This window comes from Dendrobates tinctorius, unplaced genomic scaffold (assembly GCF_039654945.1).
Source record: "Dendrobates tinctorius isolate UK_male_01 unplaced genomic scaffold, ASM3965494v1 ptg000163l, whole genome shotgun sequence".
Lineage (NCBI taxonomy): Eukaryota > Metazoa > Chordata > Amphibia > Anura > Dendrobatidae > Dendrobates > Dendrobates tinctorius.
Window position 1 is genome coordinate 8,257,266 of NW_027361830.1, and position 21,182 is coordinate 8,278,447.

The window sequence follows — 21,182 nt, forward strand, 5'->3', positions numbered from 1 at the left end:
GGATGGGTCGCCTAAGATTCTTGCTTTGAGTTGCACAGGTCTTTGAAATCAATCTTTGTTTTTTGCCAAGATCAACAAAATTATTTGCCCAAAGGCAGTAAGTGCCATAGAATAACGACCCAAATTTTCCATGATAAACTGCTTCCAGAACATCACCGCTCTGCTGCTGCCCTCCAGTCCTGTCTCCTTGTTTGCAGTGGTCACACCCTGCCTACACTTGTGACTACTGGTGCCGTCACTGACATCAGTGCTTTCCACCTCCGTGTCATATGGGCAGACTGCATGTGACGACTGCAGAGAAGCAGTTTGTTTTTATTTTTGTTCAAGTGGTTTTCCGCAACTTGGTTAATGATGGCCAATTTTTCGGATTGGTTAACAAAATCAGATTTTTGGGGCTTTTCATTCTGGCACCTCAACCAATCGGCTGTTGTAAGGTCCAGTGGTGGCCAGAAGTAAACTGTGTGTGAATCCTGACTACCACAGCGCCATAAAACGTGTAGTGGCTTTTCTTGGGTCATTGCTAGATTAGGGTATTGGCCTCCCCTGTCTTCATGGAGTGGTGCGCACACATGTGCTCTGGTATTCAGTATTTCCTTATTATTGGGCGGCATGGTGGCTCAGTGGTTGGCACTCCAGTCATGCAGCGCTGGGGTCCTGGGTTCAAATCTCACCAAGGATAAAATCTGCACGGAGTTTGTATGTTCTCCCCGTCTTTGCGTGGGTTTCCTCCGGATTCTCCAGTTTCCTCCCACGTTCCAAAGACATACTGATAGGGAATTCAGATTGTGAGCCCCATCGGGGACAGCGCCGATAATGTCTGTAAAGTGATTTGGAATTAATGGCGCTGTATAAATGAGAATTTATTTTAAAGTGAAACACTGGTAATTTCCCATTCAGCGGTCGGGTTCGGCCTTCTGGCACCATTATAATTACCATAATTCTCTGGCGACCAGTTTGATTTATGTATGATCACCGAAATCCTTACTCCAGCATTTCTGAACAAGTTGGCAGGTCATGTGCCTTGTTAACTGTAAAATCCTGTTTAATCTTGTTTTGCAGGAATAGTTGGATATTTTATTCTGTTCCTGCTAGAAATGTTTACACCTAGTTTGTGCATGAGAAATACACTTTCAGATGGATTGTAGTGATAATATCACAGGGATGAAGAGTACGGGGCCATTGGAGGAAGATGCGCTAAAGTAGGCAGAGCTTGGACTGGGCACGGTGACCCCCGCTTGTCAAATTGAGGTTTAGTGGCAGTGTTTGCTACGTCATTCATACTCCAGCAGATCCTGGAGTAAGAAGTGTGGCGAGGCGCACATAGCAGAGTACATACCATTATGTGCCGCACCTCTTAATCAGGAGAATGCCCCCTTATTAAGACCAACGAGTGAATAGCCAGTCTTGATGGTTCGTCCCCATTTCATAGTTTGCTCCACTTTTGTAGCACACGTTTTAACGAATGTTGGGCTCTTTTGCACCTAACTCCGCCATCTTTTTAAATGGTGATAAACGCCAAAAGTTCCCAAACTGTTGCACAGCTACAAGCTGCATAAAAATTTCAAGTGGTATGATCCTCTTTCTAGTTGGATGATCAGAAATGTGCTTGACTGGAAAAGTTATGTGAAGTAGGGTCAGTTAATGACCTCCACCCCAATTTCTATGCCATGTTGGAGAGTAGGGTGGCATCACCCTTTGGCCATAATAATGCCTCACCTAGACTCTCTATTGTATACCACTGCTAATGACCTTAAAATGGTAAGTGCAGTTTATTCCCATGTACGGCATTCTTCAGCATAAAGCCAAAAGTCTCAGTTCGCCTACTTCTGCATGTCCCTGTGGCATATGTGAGAAGACGTCCCTGGTAATAAGCTAAAAACAGAACTTGTCCCTGTTGACGCCTCTGTAAAAGGAATCTGTCAGTACGATTGTTCCCCTCCTCACCCTTCTCCAAAAAGTATATATGGGCATGTTGATCTTTTTGTTTAAAACAAAAAGAAAAGCCACTGGCGCCATTTTGGCAGAGAAAAGAAAAATTAGGCTTAATCAGAACGCAATAGCTGCTACTGCACTGGTGCTGCCACCGGCGCCATTTTGTTTGGGAAAAAAAAAAATTCCTAAAACTGTCTAAATCAAAAAATCTGCATATTATCCACTGTATCATGCTACAGTGTAGGTGCTGGTGCCTGCCTGATGAATGTGTTTTTTTTTTTTGTTTTTTTTTTATACACCATATTATATTCAGCATGTAAAATAGGAGGCAGGTCGGTGAGGGATCAGTGACCGGCCAGAAGCCATACTGATGAATAGCTAGTCAGAGCACCACATGAAGCCCCCCACAGCCCGCCACAGAGCACGAGCATATCATTAACTGGAAACCACAAGTAAAGATTAAACTAAAATCCACAAGATGAATTTCATCACCCCAAGTATCATTGTAATCAGTATAACAACACCAACCTGACACTTTGTTTACTGAGCACAAGTCTGCTGACATTTTCCCATTAAGGGTACTGACACTTAGCGATGTACCAGCGATCCCGACCAGCGATTTGACGCGGTCAGGATTGCTGGTGCATCGCTAAGTGGTCGCTAGTGAGCTGCCACACAGGCAAATCTCACCAGCGACATCGCAGGGGTCGGAGGTCGCTACTTACCTGTCAGACGAGGCGATCCTGACGTCCTCCCGCCCGCGTCCACGCCTGTCGCTCGTCTCTCCACTGGAAGCCCAGCAGGAAGCTGACGACAAACGGTCCAGGACGTTCTCGCGCGATCAGCGATAATCAACGGGGGAGCGGTCGGATGTAAGTATCAGACATAGCGATATCGCTAGCAATATCGCTATAACGTCACAAAAACTAGTGACCTTATAGCGATATTGCTAGCGTTATCGCTTAGTGTGACCGGCCCTTTAGCGAAAAACCCCAAAACACCTTTTATATCTCCTAACTGTTGCTTATTTCCCTTTCATAGCCTGTGACTCCAGAGGTTGCTTTCCGCTCCTCTCTTGCTTGATTAGTTGCTCAATATCCTGTGGATGTCAGGTGCCAGGCAATGAAATCAGACAGTGAGCTATAGATGCAGGTGCTTGGCGGAGGAGGCAGAGACTTGTTAGGAGCCTGTTGTGGCCACACACTTAACACCTCATCCGTATATGACTGAAACCGCAATTTACTGCAGCAACAGAGAGGCAATATAAAGGGGTCAGTGGATTTACATTTCAAAGGCATTCCCATATATGAGATTATGGCAGGGAGGGGTGGATCTTATTGACAGGCTCCCTTCTCAGGTTTGGCTCAGATTAGCTACTAAAGGTAACGTGTTGTTACATGAATGTAATGTAGTGGATGTGCCCTCCGCACTGAAGGAGTGGCTGGCACGCTGTGGGTGATTGTGTGCAGCTTTAGTAATGCATAGATGATCTGCCTTTCGGAGTGAAAGTGTTCTGTCAGCACACTGCTAATGTTCCTCCCGCTGAGCTGCACAGTGATTTCTCTCCAACCTTTGTTAGAGATGGCGTTATTTATAGCCCTATACTCCAGGCTGTACATATGGAGACTGTGCTCGTAGCCTGGGACTCCCCGCTCTGTGCGGTGAGCGTGCAGGGTTACTGAGAGGTGGCGTTTCTTGTTCAGGAAGGCACTTGATTTTGCGGTATAATTAAGATGGTATGGAGGGTATCTCAATTGCACTCCTTTGCCAGCCTCTTCAGCACTGCAGGGATTCTGTGCTTCGTCCCTATCAGCAGCTCATCCAAGGAGAGCATGTGTGCTCCGCTGCCGTATTATCATCTCGAAATGTAATTCCAATTATGCTAATGAAGCCTGAATAATGGAAGATGCCAGGGAAAAGTGGTGATTACTAGAGTGCCGCAGATTGCCAGTTGTGCTCCATTATCCGATTAAAAGAGCCAGGGGTTATCAGATAATTGAATAAATACCGGCAATTTCCTTCTTCTCACTGTCTGATTTTGGCAGATATTGTAGTTTTTCTGCGCAGTATGGATGGGGCTTGGTTTGTGCCAATTCACCAAATTGACACTATTCATCTAGTCAGTTGCACCTTTTTCTTGTTTTTGTTTCCTAAAGCTCCATTTCCATTTGTTGCATTTTATGTATTTAGTATACAGGTTTTCATGTTTATAGAGCAGTTTTCTGTATTACCCCGCCCACACCACTGGTTGGCCACTTTCTAAGTACACTGTGCATAGGCAGAAAGCTGACAGTCATTGGTTGAGCAGGATTTATGCAGAGCTCATGAATATGGAGGATTATATGGTGGCAGGTTTACTAGTCCTCTAGTGATCTCCTGCTTATTAAAACAGTGACTTTCATCAAAACTACACCAATCGGCCCAATAAGTGACACATATCTGGAGTCGGGGTATCTGGCTTTATATTATTCTGCTCTCAGATTAGGTGACAAATCTTGTGACAGATTCCCTTAAAATTGTGATGTCAATAAAATGGGTTAAAAAAATAATGATCTAGCTTCATCAAAGCAAGTCAAGCAAGCAGCCAGCACAATGTGGTGTGAGGTTGCACCTCCTATTGGGGGTGAGGAGTGGAATGCGAGAAAATTGCAAAAGCAGACACAGTGCTGAAATGAGTAATTTGGCTTATCCCAGAGCTGGATTTACAGCTTCAAAGTACAGTACTCATGTGTCATGTCCTCCATTCTTCTGCTACTTCTGAACATGTGCTTAACAGTGAAAGAAAAGCAGGAATCCATCTTCACCCTGTATGGAAGACCTCACAACAGCTTATTACCCTCTAAGTCAGAGAGCGCTTACAGTTAGTGCTGCAAATGGGAAAACTGGAGAAAAATGCAAAATAGAAGTCAGATAATGGCTAAAAATTGTGTACACACATGACACTTTTCAATAGAAACGAACGTGAAATGACAGGTGCCCTTTGATATCCCCCTGATCCTAAAGGACATATGGCTCCGATGTATTCCGGTCATAGCGCTACCACAATGTAGTCTTAAGTAAATTTAGTATGGCAATACTTTGATCCTTTTCCTTTAAAAAACATTAACGGAAGAAAAGCCCAGTGGTTCACTAAATTGATACTGATATTTTTATGCAGCATAGGCTCAATGTAAAGTTCTCGCTGATGTTACTACATCTTTTGGCACAGATGAGTGTTACTAGCTTCCTTCCAATAATTCTGTTAAAGGCCCTTTGTTAGCAACAGTGCTGGATTGTTGGGAGCTATTTGCTTGCTCTTTTGTTTGGCAGTGTGATTTTTGTTTTGATACAGCAAAGTTGTTTTTTTTTTTTTTTTTTTTTTTTTGTGTTCTGATATAGTTTGGTTATAAAAGCAAGGAGATCATTGTAGAAATCCAAAGAACTTCCAAGCAAGGCCTTCTTCAAGGATGTGTGGCCGAAGAAGATTTGGGCCTCTTAAGGGGAATCAAAGTTTTGCAATGGTCACAGATGAACAATAATAAAACACTTGTGTTTCTCCGCGTGATCCTCCTCCCTGAGGGTTGTGGTCACGTGGCATTGTCATCGAGCCATGAGTCAGAGCAGAAAGTACAGTTCACCTTTACTCCTGTACGAATTGTTTGCTTAAGAGAAAATAACTGAGTCAACAAGTTTTTTGGCCAAGGTCCATCCTTGTTGACTTGGTGCTCTCCCTGTCAAATCCTGTTGGGAATTCTAGAGAGTGACCATCTCTGATATTAAAGCACACTAAGTACTATTGGTGGCTTACTACTGCGTGGCATGGAGAGCGCGGCCTGAATCCTTCATTAGTGACTGCAGCTAGCTCAGCTTTGGCAGAATGTCAACTTGTAGAACGGGTCGCCAGAATATCTCTTGGTAGTCATGTATTTTAAGCACATATTGGACATGCTAGCTCCAAGAAATTACCCCAACTGTACTTGAAATTCTGCTGACCGATTCCCTTTACCCATCAGACTATTTGTGCATGTAGCTTTTTCAAAGACAATTGGTGCAATACCTATGCATGGCCAGTCCGATCCTCCATTTGGGGAGATATCAGCGTCAATGATTACTTGGTTCACACTTGGCAATGCCATTTTTAAAATAAGCTCTGGAGGCAGATTCTCGGGAGATCTCGGTCTGACCCATAGATCTTAACAGCTCATTTATGGGTTTCTTTGGATTTTGACAATGCAGTGCAGATATCCTTTTTATTCAGTTTTCTAGGACCTGTAGACGTCTTAGGGTACCGTTACACCTAGCGATGCACCAGCGATCCCGACTAGCGATATGACGCGGTCAGGATCGCTGGTGCATCGCTAGGTGGTCGCTAGTGAGCTGCCACACAGGCAGATCTCACCAGCGACATCGCTGGGGACGGGGATCGCTACTTACCTGTCATAGACGCGGCGATCCTGCGTCCTCCCACCCGGCTCCACGCGTCGCTTGTCGGCGCCGCAGGAAGTGACCGACGAGAAATGATCCAGGAGCTTCTCGCGCGATCAGCGATAACCAGCGGGGGAGCCGGTTGGAGGTAAGTATCAGACACAGCGATATCGCTAGCAGTATCGCTGCAACGTCACAAAATCGGTGACTTTACAGCGATATTGCTAGCAATATCGCAGTGTGTAACGGGGGCTTTAGGATGGCTGACCCTACTGACAGATTCTCTTTTAAAGAGAAAAGATGTAGTCCACTAATGACAGTACTTTGGTGCTCTGTAGCCATCTCTTAGTGGTTTGTTCCCCCAACAGACGCAATAGTGGTAATGGCACTCTCTCGTATGTGTGAATGGGCATTTGCAACTTGAACAAGGCAAGATTTTTGGATGTTGCAACAGCATACAGAAAACAAAAATAATCACGTGTTCAATGGGCCAGCGATTATATATTTTCCTGTATAACATAAATGCAAAAGTTTTTTTGTTGTGTGTGTTTTTTTTTTTTTTTTTTTTTTTTTTAATCAAGCATCCATCTAAACTTGGTTAAATAGGGCAGATGAGATTCTTATTTACAAGTTTATCAAAGTTGATGTGTATAACATTGTTCCATCTCCAGATTGCATCTCAGCGGATCAGCTCGGTAGACCTCTCCTGTTGTAACTTGGAGCACCTCCCCGAGAACCTTTTCTACAGTCAAGATCTTACACATCTCAACCTAAAGCAGAACGCGCTCCGGCTTAATCCTGACCCAGCCATCGAAGGAACGCTCGATGATCTTCACAGGTGAGGGTTGTAGGTCACCCTGCACTGCAGGTCTTTTTCCACCAAAGCGTGTTAATAACATATCACGCCAATACGGCATAAATGTGTGATTGGAGGGGATCCTATTTATTCTTAAAAACAAGGAGCATCTGGTGAATGCCTGTGTGCAACCATTAATGGAAGTTATTGGGCCTTTTTTTTTTATTTTATTTTTTTTGTGCCCTCAGTCTGAGGCTTTTGTAATATTTCATCTTCTCCTTGAAGCGTCATAACAATAAGGAATGAAAAGCACTCGAGATACAGAAGCTGGATATCCACTTAAAATCTTTGCATCCTTTCGAAAGCCTTATGGCCCCGTCTCACATAGCGATCTCGCTAGCAAGATCGCTGCCGAGTCACAAGTTTTGTGACACAACAGCGATCTCACCAGCGAGATCGTTGTGTGTGACAGCGATCAGTGGCTGGCCCCCCCTGCCGGTATCGCTGATTGCTGTAGGAAAGCCCAGGACTTTTCTTTGGTTGCTGGTCTCCCGCTGGCCACCACGCATCGCTGCGTGTGACAGGCGGGAGACCAGCGATCTGCTGGTAACTAACGTACACATCGGGTATCCAAGGGATGTGCGTCCCTTAGAAACCCGATGTGTACGTTAGTTACCAGCTCCCTGCATCAGCGCGCTGGTAGCTAACGAACACAGCGACGCCGCGCATTCGGCGTCACTGTGCTGATCGCTGGTGAAGTTGTCTGATAGCTCACCAGCGATCACATAGCGACTTACCAGCGATCCTGACACGTTGATATCGTTGTCGGGATCGTTGGTGAGTCGTTGTGTGACGGGCCCTTAGTTTCAAACTCCTTCAATGTGTCTTCTTCCTTACCATTTTGATCAAGTTTTTTTTTCCCTGCACACTTATAATTGTATGTATGCTACCTCATTTTTTAGAGGATTTATTTTTAATTTTAATTTTTTTTTTTTTTTTTTTTTTTTTTAAACTTCATGTCCTTGTTATTTTATTATCTATGGTCCTGCTTAATACCTCTTTCTATCAATATTAGAGGGAATATGTTAACAATTTTTCTATGTAATCTAAGGGCTGCATGAGACATTTCAGGGATGTCACATAGTGGGCTGTGAGCTGTTTCAATACAAGGACAGTTTTATCAGGAGGAGGCTATCATTGCCAGGACTAGCACCCCTGTGCCTCCTGGTCAAACCACAACCCTGTACTAATTAGCTGCTATCAGTACACAGTGTAAACAAAGCTGTGGTGTGTCACAACTGCTGCACCCAGTAAACTAAGTGATACATCCCTGAAATCAGGGACTCTCTTTCTACATTATGCTGCTCTGATGAGGTAGCAAAAACCTGCTGACAGATTCCCTTTAAAGCATAGAATGGGTAGCACATAGTATAGTGACAAACAGGGCTGTGGAGTCTGTAAGCCAAACCCTCCGACTACTCAGTTTCATTGACCCCACAGCACTGGTCACTACTGAGCATGTGCAAAAAGTGCAGCACAGATTCATCTCAACTAAAATCCGAGATCCTTGGATCAGGAACAGAACAGACATTTATAGGACATTTCATAACTTTCCCAAATTATTATGAAAACATCTACAGCACATCCTGCACTGAACTGCTGTAACCAATTTATTATATATTGTCGGAGTCATTCCATCTTATACCAACTCTGACTCCACCAGAATGGACACCAACCCCACATCCCTGGAGACAACTCAGTGAGCTCTTATTCTAACTTTATCTATTATTCTGTACATTATATTGCCACATCTAACTGCACAAAAGACTTTTGATTGGCTAAAATTAATTGTTTTGTCAAATTTTCACCATTGTTTCCTCATGATCCATTATACAGTATGTTGAAAATTGTTTACATAAGTGCCATGATTACTCTGATGGAGGTATGCTCTAGATCAGACCTGGGCAAAGTTCAGCCCGCGGGCCACATCCGGCCCTCTGGCTGTCTGTCCGACCAGCAAACCGAGAGAGCCGTGGGGCTGGAAACCTGAGGTCCATGGGCAGTGCCCGCTCGCTGTCTCCCGCAGTCAGCATTGGTGGAGGAGGGGTCTCCGGCCACTACCTCCACCAATCAGCGTGTCAAACAGCTGACGCGATGACGTAATTTCATCGCGTCGGCTGTGTACCGCTGGAGAGTCCACGCTCCAGAGGCAGAAGCAGGATGCCTGGGAACAGGACCGAGGTGAGTATGTTGTGATTTTTTTTTTTAATGTGTATGAATATGTGGTGGACATGGGAATTCTATGGGGGTGACGTACAACACATGGGAAGGCTGTATACTGTCATGCATTATATAGGGAAGCTGTGTGGGGGGCTCATGCAGTGTATAGGAAAGCTGTGTGGGGGCTCATGCAGTGTATAGGAAAGCTGTGTGGGGGCTCATGCAGTGTATAGGGAAGCTGTGTGGGGGGCTCATGCAGTGTATAGGAAAGCTGTGTGGGGCTCATGCATTATATAGGGAAGCTGTGTGGGGGGCCTCATGCAGTATATAGGGAAGCTGTGTGGGGGGCCTCATGCAGTATATAGGGAAGCTGTGTGGGGGGCCTCATGCAGTATATAGGGAAGCTGTGTGGGGGGCCTCATGCAGTATATAGGGAAGCTGTGTGGGGGGCCTCATGCAGTATATAGGGAAGCTGTGTGGGGGGCCTCATGCAGTATATAGGGAAGCTGTGTGGGGGTCTCATGCAGTATATAGGGAAGCTGTGTGGGGGGTCTCATGCAGTATATAGGGAAGCTGTGTGGGGGGCCTCATGCAGTATATAGGGAAGCTGTGTGGGGGGCCTCATGCAGTATATAGGGAAGCTGTGTGGGGGGCCTCATGCAGTATATAGGGAAGCTGTGTGGGGGGCCTCATGCAGTATATAGGGAAGCTGTGTGGGGGGCCTCATGCAGTATATAGGGAAGCTGTGTGGGGGGCCTCATGCAGTATATAGGGAAGCTGTGTGGGGGGCCTCATGCAGTATATAGGGAAGATGTGTGGGGGGCCTCATGCAGTATATAGGGAAGCTGTGTGGGGGGCCTCATGCAGTATATAGGGAAGCTGTGTGGGGGGCCTCATGCAGTATATAGGGAAGCTGTGTGGGGGGCCTCATGCAGTATATAGGGAAGCTGTGTGGGGGGCCTCATGCAGTATATAGGGAAGCTGTGTGGGGGGCCTCATGCAGTATATAGGGAAGCTGTGTGGGGGGCCTCATGCAGTATATAGGGAAGCTGTGTGGGGGGCCTCATGCAGTATATAGGGAAGCTGTGTTGGGGGGCCTCATGCAGTATATAGGGAAGCTGTGTGGGGGGCCTCATGCAGTATATAGGGAAGCTGTGTGGGGGGCCTCATGCAGTATATAGGGAAGCTGTGTGGGGGGCCTCATGCAGTATATAGGGAAGCTGTGTGGGGGGCCTCATGCAGTATATAGGGAAGCTGTGTGGGGGGCCTCATGCAGTATATAGGGAAGCTGTGTGGGGGGCCTCATGCAGTATATAGGGAAGCTGTGTGGGGGGCCTCATGCAGTATATAGGGAAGCTGTGTGGGGGGCCTCATGCAGTATATAGGGAAGCTGTGTGGGGGGCCTCATGCAGTATATAGGGAAGCTGTGTGGGGGGCCTCATGCAGTATATAGGGAAGCTGTGTGGGGGGCCTCATGCAGTATATAGGGAAGCTGTGTGGGGGGCCTCATGCAGTATATAGGGAAGCTGTGTGGGGGGCCTCATGCAGTATATAGGGAAGCTGTGTGGGGGGCCTCATGCAGTATATAGGGAAGCTGTGTGGGGGGCCTCATGCAGTATATAGGGAAGCTGTGTGGGGGGCCTCATGCAGTATATAGGGAAGCTGTGTGGGGGGCCTCATGCAGTATATAGGGAAGCTGTGTGGGGGGCCTCATGCAGTATATAGGGAAGCTGTGTGGGGGGCCTCATGCAGTATATAGGGAAGCTGTGTGGGGGGCCTCATGCAGTATATAGGGAAGCTGTGTGGGGGGCCTCATGCAGTATATAGGGAAGCTGTGTGGGGGGCCTCATGCAGTATATAGGGAAGCTGTGTGGGGGGCCTCATGCAGTATATAGGGAAGCTGTGTGGGGGGCCTCATGCAGTATATAGGGAAGCTGTGTGGGGGGCCTCATGCAGTATATAGGGAAGCTGTGTGGGGGGCCTCATGCAGTATATAGGGAAGCTGTGTGGGGGGCCTCATGCAGTATATAGGGAAGCTGTGTGGGGGGCCTCATGCAGTATATAGGGAAGCTGTGTGGGGGGCCTCATGCAGTATATAGGGAAGCTGTGTGGGGGGCCTCATGCAGTATATAGGGAAGCTGTGTGGGGGGCCTCATGCAGTATATAGGGAAGCTGTGTGGGGGGCCTCATGCAGTATATAGGGAAGATGTGTGGGGGGCCTCATGCAGTATATAGGGAAGCTGTGTGGGGGGCCTCATGCAGTATATAGGGAAGCTGTGTGGGGGGCCTCATGCAGTATATAGGGAAGCTGTGTGGGGGGCCTCATGCAGTATATAGGGAAGCTGTGTGGGGGGCCTCATGCAGTATATAGGGAAGCTGTGTGGGGGGCCTCATGCAGTATATAGGGAAGCTGTGTGGGGGGCCTCATGCAGTATATAGGGAAGCTGTGTGGGGGGCCTCATGCAGTATATAGGGAAGCTGTGTGGGGGGCCTCATGCAGTATATAGGGAAGCTGTGTGGGGGGCCTCATGCAGTATATAGGGAAGCTGTGTGGGGGGCCTCATGCAGTATATAGGGAAGCTGTGTGGGGGGCCTCATGCAGTATATAGGGAAGCTGTGTGGGGGGCCTCATGCAGTATATAGGGAAGCTGTGTGGGGGGCCTCATGCAGTATATAGGGAAGCTGTGTGGGGGGCCTCATGCAGTATATAGGGAAGCTGTGTGGGGGGCCTCATGCAGTATATAGGGAAGCTGTGTGGGGGGCCTCATGCAGTATATAGGGAAGCTGTGTGGGGGGCCTCATGCAGTATATAGGGAAGCTGTGTGGGGGGGCCTCATGCAGTATATAGGGAAGCTGTGTGGGGGGCCTCATGCAGTATATAGGGAAGCTGTGGGGGGGGCCTCATGCAGTATATAGGGAAGCTGTGGGGGGGCCTCATGCAGTATATAGGGAAGCTGTGGGGGGGGCCTCATGCAGTATATAGGGAAGCTGTGGGGGGGGCCTCATGCAGTATATAGGGAAGCTGTGGGGGGGGCCTCATGCAGTATATAGGGAAGCTGTGGGGGGGGCTTCATGCAGTATATAGGGAAGCTGTGGGGGGGGCCTCATGCAGTATGTGGAGAGACTAGGGCTTATGCTGTATATAAGGAGTTGTGGGCGTGGTTAAAGATATGTAGAGGGGTGTCAGCATACTTAAATTAATTCTGCTCAATATTAAGTGATACAATTAATAATTAATATTGATTAGAATTAATTTCAAGCTATTGGTACGGCCCTCCACAACAGTCATGGTCTCTCATGTGGCGTCTCGGGAAAATTAATTGCCCACCCCTGGTGTAGATACATCTACTTTACAATGCAGACAAGTTTGTGCCAATAAATTCTGATCTTTGTTCTATTAGCTAACACTTTGATAATCTTATTATATAGCTAAGTAGGTTTATACACAGTTTTATTTTAAAAATCCTAATTGTGGAAGCCCACCTGTATTTGTGAATAGGTAGGCCCATAGCCCCAGGTCACTGGCTAATAAGTGACTTCATAATGGCAATGATTTAGCAATGTAGCAGCAGAACAGTACAGCCATAGGAGAACTGATGCTTCCATCAATCCATTACTTGGTCATGACCCCCATTTGAACCATCAATTGAAGCCATTAACTCCACCCGTTTGATTTGCTTGTCATGTCAAATATCATAACCTAGTCATGGGATTTGACTGTGACCACTTTGCAGGAATAGTCTGTCTTGATTTCACATCTAGGTCACATTTAATACCTGCCTCAGGATAAAGCTTGAAAATTAGTGGAGGAACCTTTACAAATGATTAATATTATGGGCATCAAGATTACAGCAGACATTTTTTTTTTTTTTAAAGGGAATCTGTCACCTGTATTTAGTGATATCATGTAAAGATATCACTAAATTGTGCGTCCCATAAGGATTCTAGTCGGGCCTTTGACTCCCCCCGACCCCGCACCTTTGAGGCATAAATACCTTTTTTAGCTTGTTGTGAATGCATGCAAATTGCCGCGGTCCGGTCCGATGGGCGTGGCTTAGGAGTCTATGCCCCCTCACCTCCTCGGCTTGCTTCACGTAATCTTTGTCTGTGAATACCACAGACACCGTTGGTTTCTGCGCTTGCGCAATGTAAAGGCCTACGGCGCCTGCGCTGTATGCTTTGCCCGACTGTGGGCGAAGCATATAATCGCTACTGCGCAAGCCCCGGTATTTTCCAGCACGGTCTATGCCCAGAAGTCTTCACATGCAGGAGACACTTCCAGGGCATAGACCGCTCTGAAAAAAATACCGGTGCTTGCACAGTAGCGATTATATGCTTCTCCCACAGCCGGGCAAGGCATACTGCGCAGGCGCCGGGGGCCTTTACATTGCGCAAGCGCGGAAACCAACAGTGTCTGTGGTATTCACAGACAAAGATTACGTGACGCAAGCCGAGGAAATGGGGGGGGGGGAGACTCCTAAGCCACGCCCATCGGACCGGACCGCGGTGATTTGCATGCATCCACAACAAGCTAAAGGTATCTATGCCTCACAAGTGTGGGGGGTCGGGGGGAGTCAAAAGCCCGACTAGAATCCTTATGGGACGCACAATTTAGTGATATCTTTACATGATATCACTAAATACAGGTGACAGATTCCCTTCAAAGCAATAATTTACTGAAGTACAAATATGTATTAGGTTTTCTGTGAATTTATACCAAATTTAGGAAATTAAAAATGTTCTGTGTAAAGATCTGAGTTAGTGGCTGGGCAACTTTTACATACAACTGAATTTTATTATTTTTTAAGATGTGGAGATTTACCTCAAGTTTCAGATAAAGATGTTAAACCCTGGAGATGGCTTGTGATTTTGTGGTATGTTATCTACAGGTCACAGCAGCCACTCTGCATTCAGAGAGAGACTGACTCTTCAGTGTGAGCAGCCTCTTCTTACCTGAGCACCCCTGGTGTCTCCAGTATTGGATCAGAAAGACAGGTTGGACAGCAGTGTTTGCAGCCTCTTGTTATCTCAGCAGCCTTGGTATCTCCAGTATTAGATCAGAAAGACAGGTTGGACAGCAGTGTGAGCAGCCTCTTGTTATCTCAGCAGCCTTGGTATCTGCAGTATTATATCGGACTCACATGGTGGACAGCAGTGTGAGCAGCCTCTTTTTACCTCTGCACACCTGGTATCTCCAGTATTACTGTATATCGGGCACACATGGTGGGCAGCAGTGTGAACAGCCTCTTGCTTCAGCACACCTGGTATCTGCAGGATTATATCAGACATGCAGGGGGGACCACAGTGTGAGCAGCCTCTTCTCAGTTTCAGCCCCGCTGGTATCTCCAGTGTTATATCGGACACACATGGTGGACAGCAGTGTGAGCAGCCTCTTTTTGCCTCAGCATTCCTGGTATCTCCAGTATTATATCAGACATGCAGGGGGGACCACAGTGTGAGCAGCCTCTTCTCAGTTTCAGCCCCGCTGGTATCTCCAGTGTTATATCGGACACACATGGTGGGCAGCAGTGTGAGCAGCCTCTTTTTGCCTCAGCATCCCTGGTATCTCCAGTATTATATCAGACATGCAGGGTGGCCCGCAGTTTGAGCAGCCACTTATCAGTGTCAGCCCCGCTGGTATCTCCAGTGGTATATCAGAAGATCTTAATTTACAGCAATCACTGTTGCAAGTGGTTTTCATAGTAAAGGGGAGAAAATTGTCACAGCTGCCACACAGACCCTTCAGAGCACTTTGGTTAGCATGTTATGCTGCTCGACCAGCAAGTGTGCTGATGTTTGAACTGGGAAAAATACCCCATTCACTTGTTGCCCTCGGGTTCTCCCTGCTGCAGTGATGACATCCGGACAAATAGACATGTTCTTTCTATCGCCAATCGTTGCCTACAGCAATGATCCACTACAGCCAGTGATTGGCTATTATAGTGACATGTCGGTCAGAGTGCCATCACTGCAGCAGGAATTGGAGACTGATTTGGTACCGGCGATAATGAGTGTTGCATTTATTTTTATTTTTTTTTATGATGCTTTGAACCGATTATGAAAAGGGTGAAAGTGGACAAACCCTTACATGTTTAAGATCAAAATTGGTGAAGTTATTCATAATTTGTTTAAGGAATTTGTAGTTTAGGTTCAGTGTCTTCAACTGGGATAAACCATGAAATAAACTTCTTTGAAAGACCGCTTCCTTCCATCCATCTGAGAGTGACAAAGAATCCTTTCATGAAATGTCAGCTCCCCATTCATTGTACTCATGTGTCTTCCAGACACCGCCTTCCTCTTTAACTCCCTTCTTTTTACTATTCCTTGTAGTTGTTAGGCAACAGCGAATAAGCTGACTACACATGCACATTAAAGAGACTCTTATCCGCTGCCTTTTCTTTTGCTTCCTTCTGGATTGTCTGGATGTTTTAGTAGTCGCTGAAGTAAAGCCCATTTACTTCATCCGTGTTGAGAGGTCTTAAAGGGAATCTGTCAGCAGGTTTTTGCTATGTGTAATCTGAAGATGGCAGACGATAGAGGCTAAAACTGAGGATTCTGGCATGTGTCACTTGTCTAAGTGCATGCTGTTTACTAACTGTGAAGGATTTGTCACTGAGAGATTAACATTGCTGGACTAGTCCGGCTGCACCTCCTCCTGTGATAACCAGCTCATGGTCTATGGACTTTGTACATGGAGAGCCTGGAGTGGGCGGAGTTAGCTTTCTCACCTCTGCTTCATTCTAAATCTAAATGCTCTGTCAGAACGCTACACCCAGTAAACTAAGTGATACATTGCTGGATTCAGATTCTCTTTGCCTACATTACACTGTTCTCCGATGTGGTAGCAAAACCTGACCGATTCCCTTCAAGACTCCGCTTCTGTGCATGAAAGTATGGCTCGGTGTTCCTGTTTTATTGATTGCATTATTGCCAAACTAGCCAGTTATCGTACCAATATCTGTTGCCACGCTATTAAGCAGATTGGCTTTTTTAAAGGGACGGCATTCTAAAGGAAAATGGTCATATTGAACTTGCAGTGCTATCTGTGGGCAGCAATTTACAGAGCGAAGCAGAATGATATATAATCTAGTGGCAATAAATCTAGGTGCTCCTATTAAAGGGCTTTTCCCACAAAGTAAGTAAACTTTAATCAGTAGGTCTTGGAATGATAATTTCCACAATTGGATGTGATTAAATAAAATATTCCTGTGCTGAGATAATCTCATAAATTTGCCCCTTCTGTGTACTGTGCAATGTCTGAGTCTGACCGTACAGCAACATGGTCTGATCATACTACAGCTCCTGGGCAGGGGAAGAAGCAAGAGAGTATACAGACAGGATCACAGCTGCTGGTTTTTGTAAGGAAGAAAATGTCCCGATCTGTTTTGAAGTTTGTTGTTTTGCCTCATCACATTGATCGGCTGCAACCCCTTTCCCTTAATGTCTGTATATTCTTTTGCTTCCTTACTAGGGATGAGCAAATTTGATCGGGTTAGGGCTTATTCGGCAAGCTATAACATTTACCGTGTAAGCTGCAGAGGGAACCCGGCTTCCTGGAGCGTTCCGACTGTTCGGCGCTGCATGTGCTGGGCAGTGTGACAAATCACGACACATGCATGGAGAGCCTGTTTGAGGCATGGAAAAATCTTTAAATCCAAATTAAGAATGGCTATGGGTCTATAGTTGATTGAACTTTTTTGAGTGCAGTAATACAACAGCTTGGGTACTGGGGTCCTGGCATCTATTTTTTTATTCCTCTTGTTTGCCCAAATTTCACAAGGGAGGATGTTCACAAGTCAAGCCAATAGTGTGAAGAGTATAAAGGTTTTATTTCATTTTACATCTTTTGTGTCTTTTTAAGGCTCCTTCTAAAATATATGAAATAAATAATGGCTTATTTATATTGTTTTGCTTTCAGATTTTCAAAGCTGAAGAGCCTCAACCTTTCGAACAATAATTTAGGAGACTTTCCGTCAGCAGTATGTGACATTCCTACTTTGACGGAACTGAACCTTTCCTGCAATGGTCTCCGGGTCATACCACCAGCAGTGGGAGAGATGAAAAAGTATGTATTAGAAGTGTGCCTATAGATAATAAAAATATTTCCAAAAGGTAAATGGCCAATGTACCGTATTTCTTGGACTACAAGACGCATCGGACCATAAGACGCACCGGTTTTAAAGGAGGAGAAATTCAAGCAAAAAATGTAGTTATGACTCAGTTATTGGGGGAAGAAATCTGCTGACACTGTTAGGCTTCTTTTACACTTGCTGTGTTTTTGCGGGCCGTTTTTGCGACCCCCCCCCCCCCCCAATAGATTTCTATGGGGCAGCAAGAACGGTCCGCCAAAATTCATCGGAGCGCCGTGTGCTGTATGGCCGTATATGCGGCCATGAAAAAATATCGAGCTTGCTCGATATTTTTCACAGCTCACGGACACGGCTGCAATACATTTCAATGGTACCGCAAAAACGGCAGCTTGTTTTTGCGGTACACCGTATTTGCGGATTGCCGTATTTTTTCCCACCAATTTGTTAAAACAGGGGAAAACTGCTATCCGAGAATTTTTTTGCGGCTCGTTTTTGTGGAAGACCGTAAAAAGGGCCACACAAAACCCGGCAAGTGTAAAAGAAGCCTTATAAGGGGTAATGTCCCCCAATTCTGTACTGATAACCCACATCCTGGTATATATACACAACCCAAATTCGGGTATACATGGGCCTCCCCATCCAGATACATGCCCCCCTATCCTGGAATACATGGTCCCCTTATCCCAACCCTATCCTGGTATATATGGTCCTCTCATCCCCTCACACTGGTATACCTGATTGCCTTACTCCGCCATTCTGGCATACATGGTCCCCCTTATCCCCCATTCTGGTGTATATGGCCCCATCATGCTGCACACAAAAATAAACCATTCTACTCACCTTCCCGCTGCTCCCTTGCAGTGTACTGTTCTGATGCCAGCAATTGATTTCAGCTTGTAAGCATCTCATGGCAGTGACGTCATGCGCTGCTTGCTCATTGAGGTAAGCTGCCGGAATACTCACTGCTCCTCAGTTGGGACTATGGGAGTGGAGAGCAGTGTATATTCATCATCTTTACTAGCCGGTACATTTGTAGCCACAGCTGCCAGCTTCCTGCAGCTGGGTAATCATGCGTGCCCGCTGTTAAAGAGAATAAATATTTACTGCTCCCCACACTATGGAAGTGGAGCCGGCGTCTGCTGCTAACAGTGTGCCTGCTTTTTAAAGATGAATATTCACTTCTCCCCACACCCATAGTCTCGCTCACCTCTCGAGGTTGGCTTCAGTGCATATAAGTCGGAGGGACTATGGGCGTGGGGAGCAGTGAATATTCATTTTCTTTAACAGCAGGCACAGGTGTTATCCGCAGCTGTTGACTCCTGATTCCTGTATCCTGCTCGTCTGCATCTGCAACTCCCAACCACCACAGCAGGTACATCTGGACTGTAAAGCGCACCCCCCATTTTTCTCAAGGTCTGGAGGAAAAACATTGCATCTTGTAGTCTGAAAAATATGGTACTTTATTTAGCTCTGTTTTTTGTATATATTTTTTATTTTTTTTTTATTTTTTAGCCTGCAAACCTTTCTGCTGGATGGTAACTACCTCCAAACGCTACCTACTGAACTGGGAAGCTTGAGCCAACTCAGTTACTTGGGCCTGTCCTTCAATGAGTTCACAGAAATCCCAGAAGTATTAGAGAAAATGGCTGCCATGGACAAACTGTGCATGCCGGGAAACTCTCTGCAGGTGGTTAACTTGAAGACTCTCAGAAGAATGCAGCAAGTCAGACATGTGGATCTGAGGTGTGAAAAAATAAATGTTTTTACTTCAAAGATAAAATGTTCCGTCAATGGAATTATCATTTGTACGTTTATATCGGCCCCTTGGTTGGTGAAATACGGCTATTTAAACGCAACTCTGCTTCTCTCTGCAAGCTGCTCACTCTGTACTGACCTTTTAGAATGTCGGTACAGAGTAAAGATTGACCGCCTGGACGTTTATGGGTTGAATATAGAAGTATTTAAAAATGGGCATAAGGATGGCATAGGATGAAAATGTGGATTAAAAATCTACCTTAGTTTTTCATCCAGTAAAAACGAAAAATTTAAATTACTTCTTCTGATGCCTTCCTTGGAGTTGCACTAGAATATGAACCAGAATGTAAATTTGTAATTATTTTGTTTTGTTTTTTATCCTTTAACCCCTTCCCAACATATGACATACTATTATGTCACCTGTTGGCTTTCTGTCTGCGATGCAAGGTCATGAGCTTACATCATTCCTGGCAGATACTGACTGTTATATGGCCATCATCTGCCTCTTAACTGCAATGGATTGAACACAGCTTTTCCCACTTCTACTACCCATTTAAATGACACTGATGTCCGACAATGGCGTCTACGGTGCATCATTCAGGTGCATTCATTAATAGTAATTAGAATCATAGAATCATAGAATCGTAGAGTTGGAAGGGACCTCCTGGGCCATCTGGTCCAACCCCCTGCTCAAAGCAGGATTCGCTAAATCATCCCAGTCAGATGTCTGTCCAGCCTCTGTTTGAAGACTTCCATTGAAGGAGAACTCACCACTTCTCGTGGCAGCCTGTTCCACTCATTGATCACTCTAACTGTCAAAAAGTTTTTTCTAATATCTAATCTGTGTCTCTTCCCATTCAGCTTCATCCCATTGCTTCTAGTCTTTCCTTGTGCAAATGAGAATAAAGTTGATCCTTCTACAATGTGACAGCCCTTTAGATATTTGTAGACAGCTATTAAGTCTCCTCTCAGTCTTCTCTTTTGCAAACTAAACATTCCCAAATCCTGCAACCTTTCCTCATAAGACAGGGTTTGCAGACCGGTCACCATTCTGGTCGCTCTTTTCTGAACTTGCTCCAGTTTGTTGATGTCTTTTTTAAAATGTGGTGCCCAAAACTGGACACAATATTCCAGATGAGGTCTGACCAAAGAGGAGTAGAGGGAAATAATGACTTCACGTGATCTAGACTGTATGCTTCTGTTAATACATCCTAGAATTGCATTTGCCTTTTTTGCTGCTGCATCACACTGTTGACTCATATTCAGTCTGTGATCTATTAGTATACCCAAGTCTTTTTCACATGTGCTGTCACTTAGCCCTATTCCTCCCATTCTATATATGCTTTTTTCATTTTTATTGCCCAGATGTAGTACTTTGCATTTCTCCCTGTTAAAAACCATTCTGTTAGTTGCTGCCCACTTCTCCAGTTTATTTAAATCTTTTTGAATCCTCTCTCTCTCTTCTCTAGTATTAGCTATCCCTCCTAGCTTTGTGTCATCAGCAAATTTAATCAGTTTACCCTCAATTCCTTCATCTAAATCGTTGATAAAGATGTTGAACAATACAGGGCCCAGGACAGAGCCCTGTGGTACCCCACTTGAGACATTCTTCCAACTGGATGTGCAGCCATTTACGACCACTCTTTGGGTCCGATCACTAAGCCAGTTATGAATCCACCTAACAGTTGCCTTGTCCATTCCATACTTAGTCATTTTTTCAATAAGGATTGTATGAGAGACTTTGTCAAATGCTTTGCTGAAGTCAAGATATACTATATCTACAGCATTTCCTTGATCCATATTTTCACTATATTTTGCAAGACTGGTCTATTGCTTATATTAAATACTGTAATATCACAGGTTCCAGTCCCCTAAGTGGACTACAAAATTCATATAAAAGAGAAAAAGTAGTTTTTACACATATAACAAAATAACGCATTGAATCGCCACTTTGCCCCATTACAACTACAGAAATAAAAATCTCC

The 21,182-nt window shown here is 45.4% G+C and overlaps 1 protein-coding gene across 1 annotated transcript in view; it reads left to right on the forward strand.

Moving 5' to 3' along the window:
* Nucleotides 1-21,182, forward strand: part of PHLPP1 (PH domain and leucine rich repeat protein phosphatase 1) — a 127,222-nt gene that overhangs the window by 63,828 nt on the left and 42,212 nt on the right. Inside the window, exons 4-6 of the mRNA XM_073550183.1 lie at nt 7,008-7,174; nt 17,271-17,417; nt 18,955-19,185. Of these exons, the coding sequence (XP_073406284.1) occupies nt 7,008-7,174; nt 17,271-17,417; nt 18,955-19,185 (545 nt within the window). The remainder of the gene's footprint in view (nt 1-7,007; nt 7,175-17,270; nt 17,418-18,954; nt 19,186-21,182) is intronic.